A 12,618-nucleotide genomic window follows, 5' to 3' on the forward strand; every position below is an offset into this window, starting at 1 on the left:
AGTCTGGAAATTGTTCTTAAGAGATGAGTAGTCATCTTAGGTGATACCATCACTCCTAGATTATATATCGCTTCGTCCTAAACAACTTTGCCGAGACCGAAGGTTCTTCATTTGATGTCAATTTTCAACATAAGGGCGTTTTAACGATGACCTTGTTTTTAGGAAGAAATTTATGTGATGGCCACTACTACGTGAAATAACTTCTGCGAAGTTGTTAAAAAAAAAATTAATATTTTTTTTAAAAATTCATTTTTTAGTTCAAGTTTGTTTTTTTAGTTGTCGGGCCATGGAAAGCGTCTACTTCATTTTTTAATTAAAAAACGTCAGAAGTTTTCTGAAATACTTTGGGAAAACTCCTGGAATTTATTATTTGAAAATGAGTTGCCACCCTGATATTATGACTTAGGGCTAACATGAGTCTTACTTATCTCATACACTGCGCCAATTTTTATTCCCTTCACCAACTTGTAATCTCTTCCCCAACTTGTAATCGCATCCCCAACTTGTAATCGCATCCCCAGCTTGTAATCGCATCCTCAGCTTTTAATCGCTTCCCTCACGTAATCCCTAAAGCTTCAACCATTTGTAATACGTCTGGCCTAATGTGTTACACCTTTTTGTATTTTTTGCCAGTTTTGCTAATGTGTCAACAAACAAGACAAAACGTTGTTATAGCTACAAAAAACAAAATCTTTTGCTTTCAAATTGGAAAATGTGATTTGTTATATCTTACTCGTCAACCCGTCCCCAGAGCCTGGAACTAGGGGTATAGGCTGTGACCAAATTTTAGACCCAAAGTCTGTGTGTTCAGTCATTTCTTTCTTTGTTTTTAAAACGCTGTGTAAAAGTAACACAAACATGCCACAGAAGTTGAAATTTTATTCTTTCAAAAAGCATTTTTTACATGGTGTGCAATATCTTACCCCAAACGATCTAGAACCCTCAGTGAGAAATGTAAAGACAAGGGAACAAAGTTATTTTTAAGCCGTTTTCTTTTTTTGTGTGCTTAAGATCGGTCTCCATTACATTACCATTCTCTGCAACATTTGTTGTGCAACTTCTCCTGCATTGCTTTGTTGTACGACATGTGTTTCCAATAAAGTCGTAACGGCGACTATTGCTCAACACTTTTTTTGTTAATGGAAACCGACCTTTAGCTATAAAGCTGATCACGCTTTTTTTAAATTTCTTCTGGGAATAATAATAGTTAAAATGGATCAGTTTTTTTAGAAAATATTATAGTATTTTATTATTAGGACATATTTTGTCAACATCAACCCAAAACATGTTGTTTATTTTAACTAAATCAATAAGTCAATAACAAATGGCATAAGGAGGGCAAAAATGTGCAAGTTTAACCTTTGTCTCCAGGGTTTCTCGCCAACACAATCTCCACGATAAGACAAGGGAGACAGGAGACGAAGCTGGTGCCAGTGTCATTTACATTACTGCATATTTTCTTCTCAACTTCAATTGACAGGAGATTTAGCGGTCTCTGTTGTGTTGCTAATACTATGGATAGTGGAATCTGGATTTTGGGAATCTGGTTTGTTGTCTGAGACTTTGCCATGCGGATCCTGATTAATTTCATTTAATTTTTTAACGTCGCTGTCGCATTCGCTACTGCTGCCTGTATCTCTGTTGTTGTTCATTGAATTTTTGATATTGTCATTGGAACTTTGAAGAGTGTCTTCCGAATTCTGGATGATCATGTTTAACTCTCGGGTATTATCTTCTGGCTTTTCGACCTCGTTGTTCGTCTCTATAAGACATCGATCATCTGTTGTAGTTTTACTGAATTCCTTCTTTGTAGATTTATCATTTTCTATCTTGGGTTTCACAGGACCTTCATCGCTATCTTCAATTTTCTCGTTACCGTTCGATTTGAAAACGACGTATTCACCGTCTGCCGGTTCTTGAAACATTTCCTCGCCTTCTAACTCCTCAGCATATCCTTCGTCCTCCGGCTCTTTTGTTTTTTCTATATATTCTTTTCGGTCATCTTCTTTTTTCATGTCACCTTCTTCATGTTCTTTATGTTCAACCTCAAAGGCAAAATAATCTTCATTTTCTGCAGGTTGCAATGCAACGTAATCTTGATCTTCGAAAGGAATGTTATCACGCTGCACGCGGGTGTAGTTATTACCGGCAGAATCGTCATTCACGTTTGGCGCCTTTCTGTAAAACATACAACATTAATCATTAGAAACCATCGTTACATGCAGATGTTCCTATTTCTTTCAAGTGTTTTCAAGTGTTTACTTGGCGTTCCTACAGTTTTGTTAAGGGCGCAACTTAAGAGCGCAACTTAATACAGCTTATTCGAGAAAAAAGTCTGCTTGAAACTAGCGGTTTATTGGATGACATATTTGAGATGAAAAAAAGTGTCACGAGGTTTTATCCTGTTAAGTGAAACCAGAGTTTGATTAACTTGCACTTTCAGAACAAAAAAATGTGCTATGCAAATTGATGCGTACATATAGAAAATAAGGATAATTTTTTCCGTCCTCCACTAAGCCACGGGTTCATAGAATGAGGTGTTAAAAGTTAAGTATGCAGTCTTCAAATGTGTTTGAATTAGGCAAAGCTGACTAAATTTATAAAACAATAGCGCGCAAAACTCGCGCAAGTTCATCAAAATGTCGATACCTTGTATCGAAATTCTCGATAACATTCATATGAGTAACAGTCTCATCGGATTCCATGAATGCAAACGGAGACAAACCCTCGCCAACACCATCCGAAACTTTACCCGAAGATGGACCAATATTATACACTCTTGCCATAGATTGTCCACCAAAGAAACTTTTTTCCTACGGAATAAAGGATATTTTTCTTTTATCTTATGCTTTTCAGTTCTTTTCTCAAAGTATTAGAATATTCCTATTCTTGTAGGAGAACCACACGTGTATATACTCACATTTGTGATCAGTATACGATCCAACTTATTTCGTATATCAATAAAAGATGGCCGCATATCAGGCGGTGCTGACCAACACTGATTCATAATCTCATAAACATCAGTTGGGCAAAATTTCGGTTTTCCCATTCGTTTTCCTGCTTTTAGATAATCCATAATGGCGGCATTTTTAATTCCTGGATAAGGTGATGAACCAAGACTGTAAATCTCCCACAGTAATACACCAAAAGACCAGCTGAAAAAAGAACAATAAAAATTAATAGACTATGGTAAACAAACAAAAATCGAATATTTATAAAAAGTGTGTGCTGGTTCGAGACAAATGTCCCCGCATATAGCCCGCAAAAAATTAACACACCCAAATACATAATAAATACATAATAAATACTTATCCCTCATTGGAGTTTTAATCATTTAATACCTTTTTACTTGTGTATAGTGTATGTAGGTAGATGTTGATATGTGATGTGAATACTTTTTATTTAGCAGTTTTACTGTTTATAGACTTTTACTTATAGCCTGATGATAAAGTAATACTTCGAAATTTATTGCTAAAATAAACATATTACATTGTTGTCTTGCATACTATGTTGACACCCAAATACCTCAAGGGAATAATTTTGAATAATTTAGGTTAAATCGCAAACATCAACTCTTGCGAAAATTAACTCTCGAAAAAATTTATTCGCTTAATTTAACTTAAAATTCACATACGAATCACTTTTGGACGTGTACTTTTGCTCATTGATCGCCTCAGGAGCCATCCACTTAATTGGTAGCAGACCATCACTTTCTTTGAGGTAAAAACTTTTATTATCAGTATCTCTCGCCAAACCAAAATCTGATATCTTCACATCCATGTTATCAGTGAGCAAAATATTCCGTGCAGCTAAATCACGATGAACGCACTAAAATAAAGTACATATCTCTCCTTTAATTGTTAGCTTGTGAGAGTTTGACCGCGGAGCTTTGAAACATAGGACAAAAGTGAGTATTTTAGTTGTTTGCTTAAAGTTTAGCCCTGGAACTTGAATAACAACAGAACCTTTGGAGAATAACCAATGGGGCCTCTGCACAGGTGAATGGTGTGGAAATATGTTTAGCGCAGAAAGAACGAAAAATGTAATACTTTTAAAGTTTGATTGTCAAAAAAGCAAGACAAAGTCAAATGTTAATTAATTAAGATAAGGGGAATAACTTAACATAAATCTAAAGCTGTTTTAATAAATTGCTATCATTTAGGTCAATTTGAAAAGAAAAATGTTGTAACGAATATACGTTGAAATCTAAGGGTGGTAGGTGTTTCAAAAGTGGAAAAATTCTCATTGTTTTACATTGATTTAACTATTACCTGTTTTGATTCCAAGAAATCCATTCCATCAGAAATTTGTACAGAAATCCACGTCAAATCGTAGAGTGACAAATTCCCATCATCTTGTCGTTGCCAAATTGGTTCAAAATCATCCCGATTTAATCTCAAGTGATTGAGAAGTGCTCCTTTTGCGCAGTACTCCAGGATGACGAGAAGAGTATTACTGCGTGTGCAAGCACCAAGCAAGTTGACAACATTACGATGTTCGCCAAGGTGGATGAGAAGTTTTAACTCGTTTGCCAAATCTTTATACTCGTTTTCAGTAGCATTTCCTTAAATCACAGCATTGATTTATCGAGTTAAGAATGCCATTGACAAACAAACGTAAGTACACATGCCACTTTTAAATATTATTAAAAACGTGAAAACTGGCGCAAGTGGTAATTGATTAAACGCCCAGTGCCCGAAAACGCGCAGACTCGATGATAGAAAAAAGCCCTGGGTACGAGGTTGAGAAACAGCGTGTGTTCGAACTGGTTAAGATGATTTGTAAATGGTATGTATTTTTTATATTCAACGCAACTACGAGGCTCCAAAGTTACCCAAAGTGAGAGTTTTGCTTCTTAAAATTAATTAAAATTTCAGCATTTTTTTTTTCACAGGATGTGAATTTTGCTACAACTAATCATTCTTGTGATTTATGTGTCCAATGATTCAAAACTAATTCATAAGGACTGAAATCTCCACAGGAATATAACAAACTAGCTCATCGGCTTTATAAATTCCAAGGACTCTACAGAACAAAAAAAAAATAACAATCAAAATATTTGAAGTGACAAGCCTAGAAAATCACTAAAACCTATATTTTTGTAATTATTTCCAATGATGGCCACCGTTTGTTATAGAAGTTAATGTTGTGTAAAATGCAACACCAAATCTCATGTTTCTTGATAACAGTGAAAACAAGGACGCTTACTTAGAATTTGTAGTATACAGTATTATAATTGTTAAAAAAAAAAAATAAACGAATATGTTTAAAATAAATTTCAAGATATTCTCACTAAGCTATCAGTACTTTATTAACCGCCCACTCAAATTAACCCGTCACTCCGATTTAGCGCCCACTTTAATTAAGCGCTCAAGCCGAAAAGTGCAAAATTACATAAACGAATAGGGCGATGTTAGTGATCATTTGCAGGACATAAAACTTTTAATCCAAATATTTGTTCACAGATAATTTATATTTCATTCAGATCGAAAGCTCTTTCGCAAACCTTAGTTATTAATTTGTTGCTGCTGCTCGTCTATCCTTCCTTCATTTCGTTTTGAGTTTTGTTTATTTTTCCTTCCTAATTTGAGGGCTGCCTGTTAACATAAAGCAAAACTCTTAAAGCATGGCATGAAAAAGAACGAATTGGCGTTGTTTTAGCCAAACTCTAAAACTCTACGTCCATGTAAATCCATCCAATCCATCCATATAAAAGAAAATGTTTACAAATTAGCGGATAAAAGAAGCAGATGAACTACTTTTAGTAAACATCATTGAAAATTCTTCTTATTTTTAATCGCATTATTTTTACTCGAGCCAACCATAGCTTATTAAGTATTCCGCTGCCTTACAACCCATTTTCATGTAAATCACCTAACCATCAAACAACATGCATTTCGAAGGTTACTCACCCTTCAGTGCTTTCACAGCCACAACAGTTTTCTTGTTTGTCTTTGGAATCAACTTTTTGAATATGCTTCTAGTTCTCCTTGTGTTTCTCGGTTTGAAGTGCTCGATTCCCTCTGCAGTAGCCATCCAAACTTGACCGAACGCTCCTTCGCCGAGTACACGCACAAGTATAAGTTTCTTGCGCGAAAATTCAAACTTCATGTCGTAGACTAGGTTATTGCATTGCTCTAATATGGTTTTGTCTGGATCAAGCTGCAATGAAAAAGGTTGGAGGTAATGATGGAAACATGCTGAAAATGATATGTATTAAAAAAGTTGGGTAAAATGGATTAAAGTCAACGTTTTTTTTTCTTTTGAAATCATTACACCTTTTCGCGGACAGTTTATGAGCAAGTCATTGTCCGCATTTTAGGCCTTTTTTACAAATTAAATTTTCCATATACTTTTTATGGAAAAATAGTTTCGACCAGTAGTTAGTGTGCATTCGCTATTCAAAATTCACATTTGCTTCTTTCCGCATAAGAATTTATCAGGAACCCTAAAATGTGCGCAAATATCAAATGCGATATATTTTTTATCTGCTTTGTTGCGACGGGTAAATTTAAAGAACGAGCGAACGCGACGGGCGAGCCCGTGGATTTTTCCACGGGTTAACGACTAGTCTATGTGATAATACGTTGTCTGTTACGCAAAATAGTAACTGCGATAGCGAGACACGCCAAACGCGGTAAACAAAGAACGGGCGAATCGTGGTTTAATCATGACACCGACTAGTATATTTTTTTATATATTTCTGACGACCCTGTTACGCGATGGAGGCACGTGTGAAAGCAGTTCCAGCAACAAAAGCTAACAGACGTTCCTGTAGCTGTGTTGTTTAATATTTAGTTGTTGTTTGTATATATGATACATTACTTTACGTTACTTTCTATTACTTTCTATAGCTTTATACATAAGAAAATATCCAAACCTTAGTGCTTCCTCTGGTCATTAAAAAGGCATTCATTCTTTTATTTTGAACTTTCTGATACCACGCAAACACAGCCAATAATACAGCTACCAATACAGCTGCGACAGAGGAGACGATGATAATGATAGTCTGTTCAGTATTATCACTGGGCTTACTATCTAAAGGAAAAAAAACACGTCAAGTTGTACTTTAGTTTCTTCACTATTTGGCGAGGTAGCAGGTAAAAGTACTTATCGTTGAGTTCATTTTAAAATATTATTGAAGCTATACAAGCATCGTCTGTCTTAAAACTAGTAAAAATAATATTTGCCATCCACGTCTTCCTTCGAATCTTTTGTACCCGACCTAAACTTTCCTACCAACTAACAACCATTTATATTATATTATACGGGGTGTATCACCCATATAACCACCCAACCACCCTCACAACACAAACACCCACCATTTTACAAACGTCCACTCATCATCACAGCTTACCCTAATTCACCATCACACATACCACTTATTCTCATCACACATACCATACTAATATAAAAACACCCACTCACTAGCACCACACCCACAAACTTACAATCATCCATACCCTTAAATACCTACTCTCACCACACCTTCATTCACCAATACACAGACACCCATTCAGCATCACCACATCCACCCACTCGCTCTCACTCTCACTCTCACCACACCTAAACCCCACCCGCCGTCCACTTACTCATTAACTCATTCCATCACCCATCCACCCATCACCCTACACCAACTCACCGACACAGCTTCTACCAACTCACAATCACCCACTCACTTCCATCACTCCCATTAACATCTCACTATACATTCCTCTTACAATCCTTATGAGTCGTACAACTCATACCGTCATAGAAAGTGTGCGTATCATTTTCAGATGGTCCAGAAACATCGTCGATCACTGGAGTTGCTTCTATCTGATGCACGGAGCCGATAGTTCCGTTAAATACATACTGCTTGTCGCAAACTGAAGACGATACAGTTGTTGTAACAGGTTCGCCAAATTCTTCGTATGTATGTTTGATAACAATTTTAGCGCCAACATAATCTTGCAGCAAACTTGCTGGTGTCACCCATTGAAATAATCCTTGAGATTTAACCTGCGTTATTTTGACGTCATAGACAGGTTCTAGACAAAGCGCAAATACTCGGTACAGTTCCTTGAAAATTCATATTTTTTACTTCAAAAAACTTAAGATTAAAAAAAAATTCATTGCATTTTCGTTTTCTCTCGTTTACTATGTACGCAAGATGTAGATGAACAGGAACAAAAAAAAGAGATGAATTCTCCCTAAAGGTGACTTCACAGTCATTCGTCGTAGTCGTTCGAATGAGGATAATACAAAAAATCTATTCGTTGCAAATGAAAGAATGCAGTTCACACTAGTGAGAAAAATAAAATTGCATATAGTAAATAAGACATTTATTTTTAGTTTGGTACCACTAGTTAGTTACTTTACTCCATTTCAGCTCATTTGAGCACTTTTTTTATTTATTATACTAAATAATATACTGACCCGCCTATCACCCCATTTCAGCTTTGGAGGCTTTGTTAAATCAAACTCAACCCTTCGAATATTGAATAGGCTTCACACAATGTAGCCGAGAAATGGTTTTGTTTTCTTTAAACTTAAGTTTATGGAGTCAGCCAATTTTAATTTATTGATTTAAACATTTCCTGAAATTTCAGCATTCTAATTTTGTATATCTTGTATTTTTTCTACTGACATCGAGATGGCAACCATCTTAAGTCAGAAACGCTGGGAACAGGTTTAATTTTCATAACAACTTACCAAAAATTACAGGAGAAACTCTGGGTAACGTCACGGGTAGTCCTGGTAAGAAAAGAAGTTGGCTTCGTTGAGTATACACTTCAATTTGATAGACACGCTTCTGTTTTAAGTCTTCAATCCGTGCATATTCAGAATTCAGTTGGTAGGTCCTTGATTTCCAGTCACCATAGGAAGTAACCACAACGACGTAAAAATAACTATGAGTACGAATCCACATATCTGCTGCAGATGGGTAGTGGCTCCATTTGATTTCAACAAAGTCATAACCCAATCGAGTGATTTCTAGATCTGATGGTAAATCTGTTTCCCATTTTTCTATGAAAAAGGAAGATGCAATTTTGCTGACGTCACTGTTAAATTTACCTGCCTTTTAGCCGAAGTTAACGTGTGAAAGAAGAAGATTGTGACTGTAAACTGTTAAATCTGCTTATTAATGTGTTTTATTATTATTATTATTATTATTCCATATATTTAAAAAATTATTTTTCTTGCTTCAGAGAATCCTAAATCGCGATCTGAAAAATCTATATTGCTCACTTTTTTAGAACAGAAATTCTGATATTTTGCTTCTTTCATTCGCTCTTGATCGACCGATAAACAGAAATATACATCTCGCATTTTATCGCATTATTTACATATTTTGGCTACCATTTTGATTTACAGATGGTAAAATGGCGGTAATTATAAAGGTAGTTCAGCTAACACAAGGAAACAAGCTACCAGATGTATAAAAATAAACAAGGAATTACCTCTAGTTTCACAGTCTTGACTTGTTAACTCAAACACAAATCTTCCTTGGATACCGATATTTGATTGATCAACTAAGTAATTACTTTTCGAAGGATCATCACCATAAGATTTCGAGAAAGTCATCCAGGAGCAAAGTTGCTCTGAGGCACCAGTTACAGCATATGATTGGCTTAATTTTTGGTAGTTGAATATACCATAAGTAACACTGCCATTTGAGGCGAGAATCACTTGAAAAGTGTGTTTATCGCTGGTTAAATTTTCCGGCACAACATCAATGTAACTCACCACAAAGGCTTGCGTAGCGATAAAATTTTCTGAAGAGTATTTTGCTATGTCTGCATCAGCGCGCTTGAGTAGTTCGTTGTCGTAACTTTCTCGATAGTAAATTGCCCCACCTTTGAGTGAATTAAAGTTCAAGTGATATGGAGCTAAAACTGTATGGTGGTACGGAAAGGAAACAGATGAGGTAACGCTTTTGTTAACGGATAGTAATCCATTGGTACTGACCTAAAAAACAATAATCAGGATATATGCGCCACTTGACTGGGATATCGCTAGGGCACCAATTTTTAAATTGATATTTGATTTTTTAAGGCTTTCAGATTGACTGATTGTGAAAGCCTAACTGATGCCTAAAATTTCTATGATACTTATGAATGAAACTAATTCACCAAAATTCGTGTTTTCACATAAATAATAGGTTTTATAAAAAGCTAAGAAGACAAATTCGAAAAATGCACCTGCAGGTACACATTTTTCTTTCTAAACAGGTAAAACTAAAAAACGAGACAGTATATTAGCTAAGCAGTCCCCTTACGACTAAATAGTCATGGTCACACAACACTGGAAGAAACGCTTGTGTTTTAAACTGGCAACTTATAAAATCACTCTCGGCCGTGTAAAGTCAACCTGGGTATTTAATAGCGAAAAAATTACAACTTACAAAAATATGATTTGATGTATTTGAAAACAGCAGCATGGGTTTCTCAAAAAAGAACATTTCAGCATAATTGTCACCTCTTTGCATTTCTTTGTCACCATGTGTCACGCCGTATGGATATAACTCTGAAAATGTAATACAAAAATACGACAAGTATTGAGATCGAGAAGTATAAAATCAATGTGACAAAGAAGTACTGACAAACCGACGGACCGAACCATCGACCAACCGACCGATAAACAGATCAAACGAACGAACTTACCGACAGAGGAACAGTTCTTTGTTGTCAGCGGAAACACGTGCACACCGGTCTGCTCAATGTTTGATGTGGAAGAAAGTTTTACGCTTATCTCTCGCGATGCGAATTCAGCCCAATCACAGTTTAGCTCTGAATAACCAACTAATCCGGACAAAATTTCAAGACGATGATATGTCATTATAGCATATGTGTCATAACCGTCTGAAGCTAACACAACCTGAAACGTGTTTGTTTCGTTTGTTGCGAGCAATGTCGTAACATCGACATACGTTACGACGACACTCTGTGTTGCGGTGAAATTTGTGACATGAGTTCTGGCAACATCACGATTAGCTCGCGATAAAATACTCTCTTCTAAACTTTCTCGATAGTAAATCTTCCCACCAAGACTAGTATCGAAATCTTGGTTGTATACCGCAAGTAATGTTATTTTTCCAGATAGAGTGATGTTAGCTACGTTGACAGCCGAGTCAATTGACAACACACCTTTAGAACTGACCTGCACATCAACAAAATAGAACTCATATCTAATAAAAATCTAGTATATGGTGCTCAAAATGATCTAGCTTTTAACTATTATTCCACCTCGAAAACTACTTAATGCTTCACTGATTCTTTAAGGAGGGACGGGTGAGGGTGTTTACTAAAAGACGGTTGTCATTCCAAACGTTCCCTATTTTTATCACCACGAAAAAGTGGAATTCCAGTCGTACGGGAGCTATGACTTTAGGCAAGCCATATATCTTGACGACTAAATTTAAACCTTAAAAGAATTTTAAAATGCATCCAAATTCACATAATTTCGACCACTCAGCCTCATTTATCTATCTTGTCGGCATATCATTGTAAAAGAGCCCTGGCAACAACATTGTAGGGATTTAAATATTCTATGTAACGAATATTCTACCAACTTACATGAATTCTATTGCGCATTTTCGAAAACAAAAGCATAGACTTTGAAAGTGCAAGAACTTCATGTTGATTTGATAGTTCAGCGTCGCCCTCATTTGGACCGTACGGATACAGGCTAGCTAAAAGGAGAATACACTTTAATAATTTCAAGCCTACCATCTGTCAAGCTTCACAAGGATAGTCTTCATTAATTCGCATCTTTTCAGCTTGACTAAATATTTTGGTCCGCTTGTGGCTGTTTATTGAAATATTATTTTGCTTAAAAATGTTTATGTAAACACGATTAACCCGAAAAAAAATTATTACGCATTTGTAAGAAGCTATTGAAAAATGTGTAAACAGACAATGTGCATGTCAGTTCCCACAAACGCGATATAAAAATCCATGCAAACACGACAAAATTTCATTGCGGTTGGAAATCTCTGTTCGGGCAAATTTTTTCGCCCCCGATGCGTTCTATCACCACAAGAATCGTAAAAAAAAAAAACTGATAAAAAAACTACTCACGCAAACCGTTGACTGTTGACAATATCACAGAAAGTTTGACAAAAGCGAAGCAAATAACCAGTAGCATTTTTATGGAGAACACATTCCCTTGCTTCGACTCGAATACTTTTAATTAAAGAAAAACAGTTAAAAAAAAACAACTAATTTCTGAATATTAAAATTTCATATAACCATAGATTACACAGTGAAGAATTAATTACTTAAGTATTTCAATATTTTTTTAATTATTTTTATATGTATACTTCTTTATCTATTTAAAAGTAAAAAGAATTTGTATTGAATTATTTTTTTTTATCTATATCGTTAAGGTTAAATGTTATTTTTAAACTTTTGTCTGTTCTGCATCACCTGTTTCTAATATCCAATTAGAGTTCTTTACAAAAACAAAGTTTTGAAAGCTTACGCAACTAAAACCCTCTACAGTTTTAAATGAATTTAGGCTGGTTACTATTATTTTTAATTTAATATTTCACTGGTGATTATTTTTCCACTAGGTTTTTTTGGTACAATTTATCCACTAGGACCATTAGGATATAGCCTTTCCAGCACACAGCCT

The 12,618-nt window shown here is 35.5% G+C and overlaps 1 protein-coding gene across 1 annotated transcript; it reads right to left on the reverse strand.

The window, feature by feature from the left end:
• Positions 1 to 861: 861 nt before the first annotated feature.
• On the reverse strand, positions 862 to 12,210 carry LOC130630320 (uncharacterized). The gene is made up of 14 exons (XM_057443779.1): positions 12,063 to 12,210; positions 11,559 to 11,674; positions 10,647 to 11,142; positions 10,388 to 10,509; positions 9,444 to 9,951; positions 8,695 to 9,009; positions 7,749 to 8,030; positions 6,881 to 7,038; positions 5,913 to 6,162; positions 4,272 to 4,564; positions 3,635 to 3,828; positions 2,921 to 3,155; positions 2,650 to 2,813; positions 862 to 2,178 (listed from the first exon to the last, which is right to left on the reverse strand). The coding sequence occupies exons 1-14, from the start codon at positions 12,127 to 12,129 to the stop codon at positions 1,470 to 1,472; spliced, it is 3,909 nt and encodes a 1,302-aa protein (XP_057299762.1). The 5' UTR covers positions 12,130 to 12,210; the 3' UTR covers positions 862 to 1,469.
• Positions 12,211 to 12,618: the final 408 nt, after the last annotated feature.

This window comes from Hydractinia symbiolongicarpus, chromosome 2, assembly GCF_029227915.1.
Source record: "Hydractinia symbiolongicarpus strain clone_291-10 chromosome 2, HSymV2.1, whole genome shotgun sequence".
NCBI classification, from domain to species: Eukaryota; Metazoa; Cnidaria; class Hydrozoa; order Anthoathecata; family Hydractiniidae; genus Hydractinia; species Hydractinia symbiolongicarpus.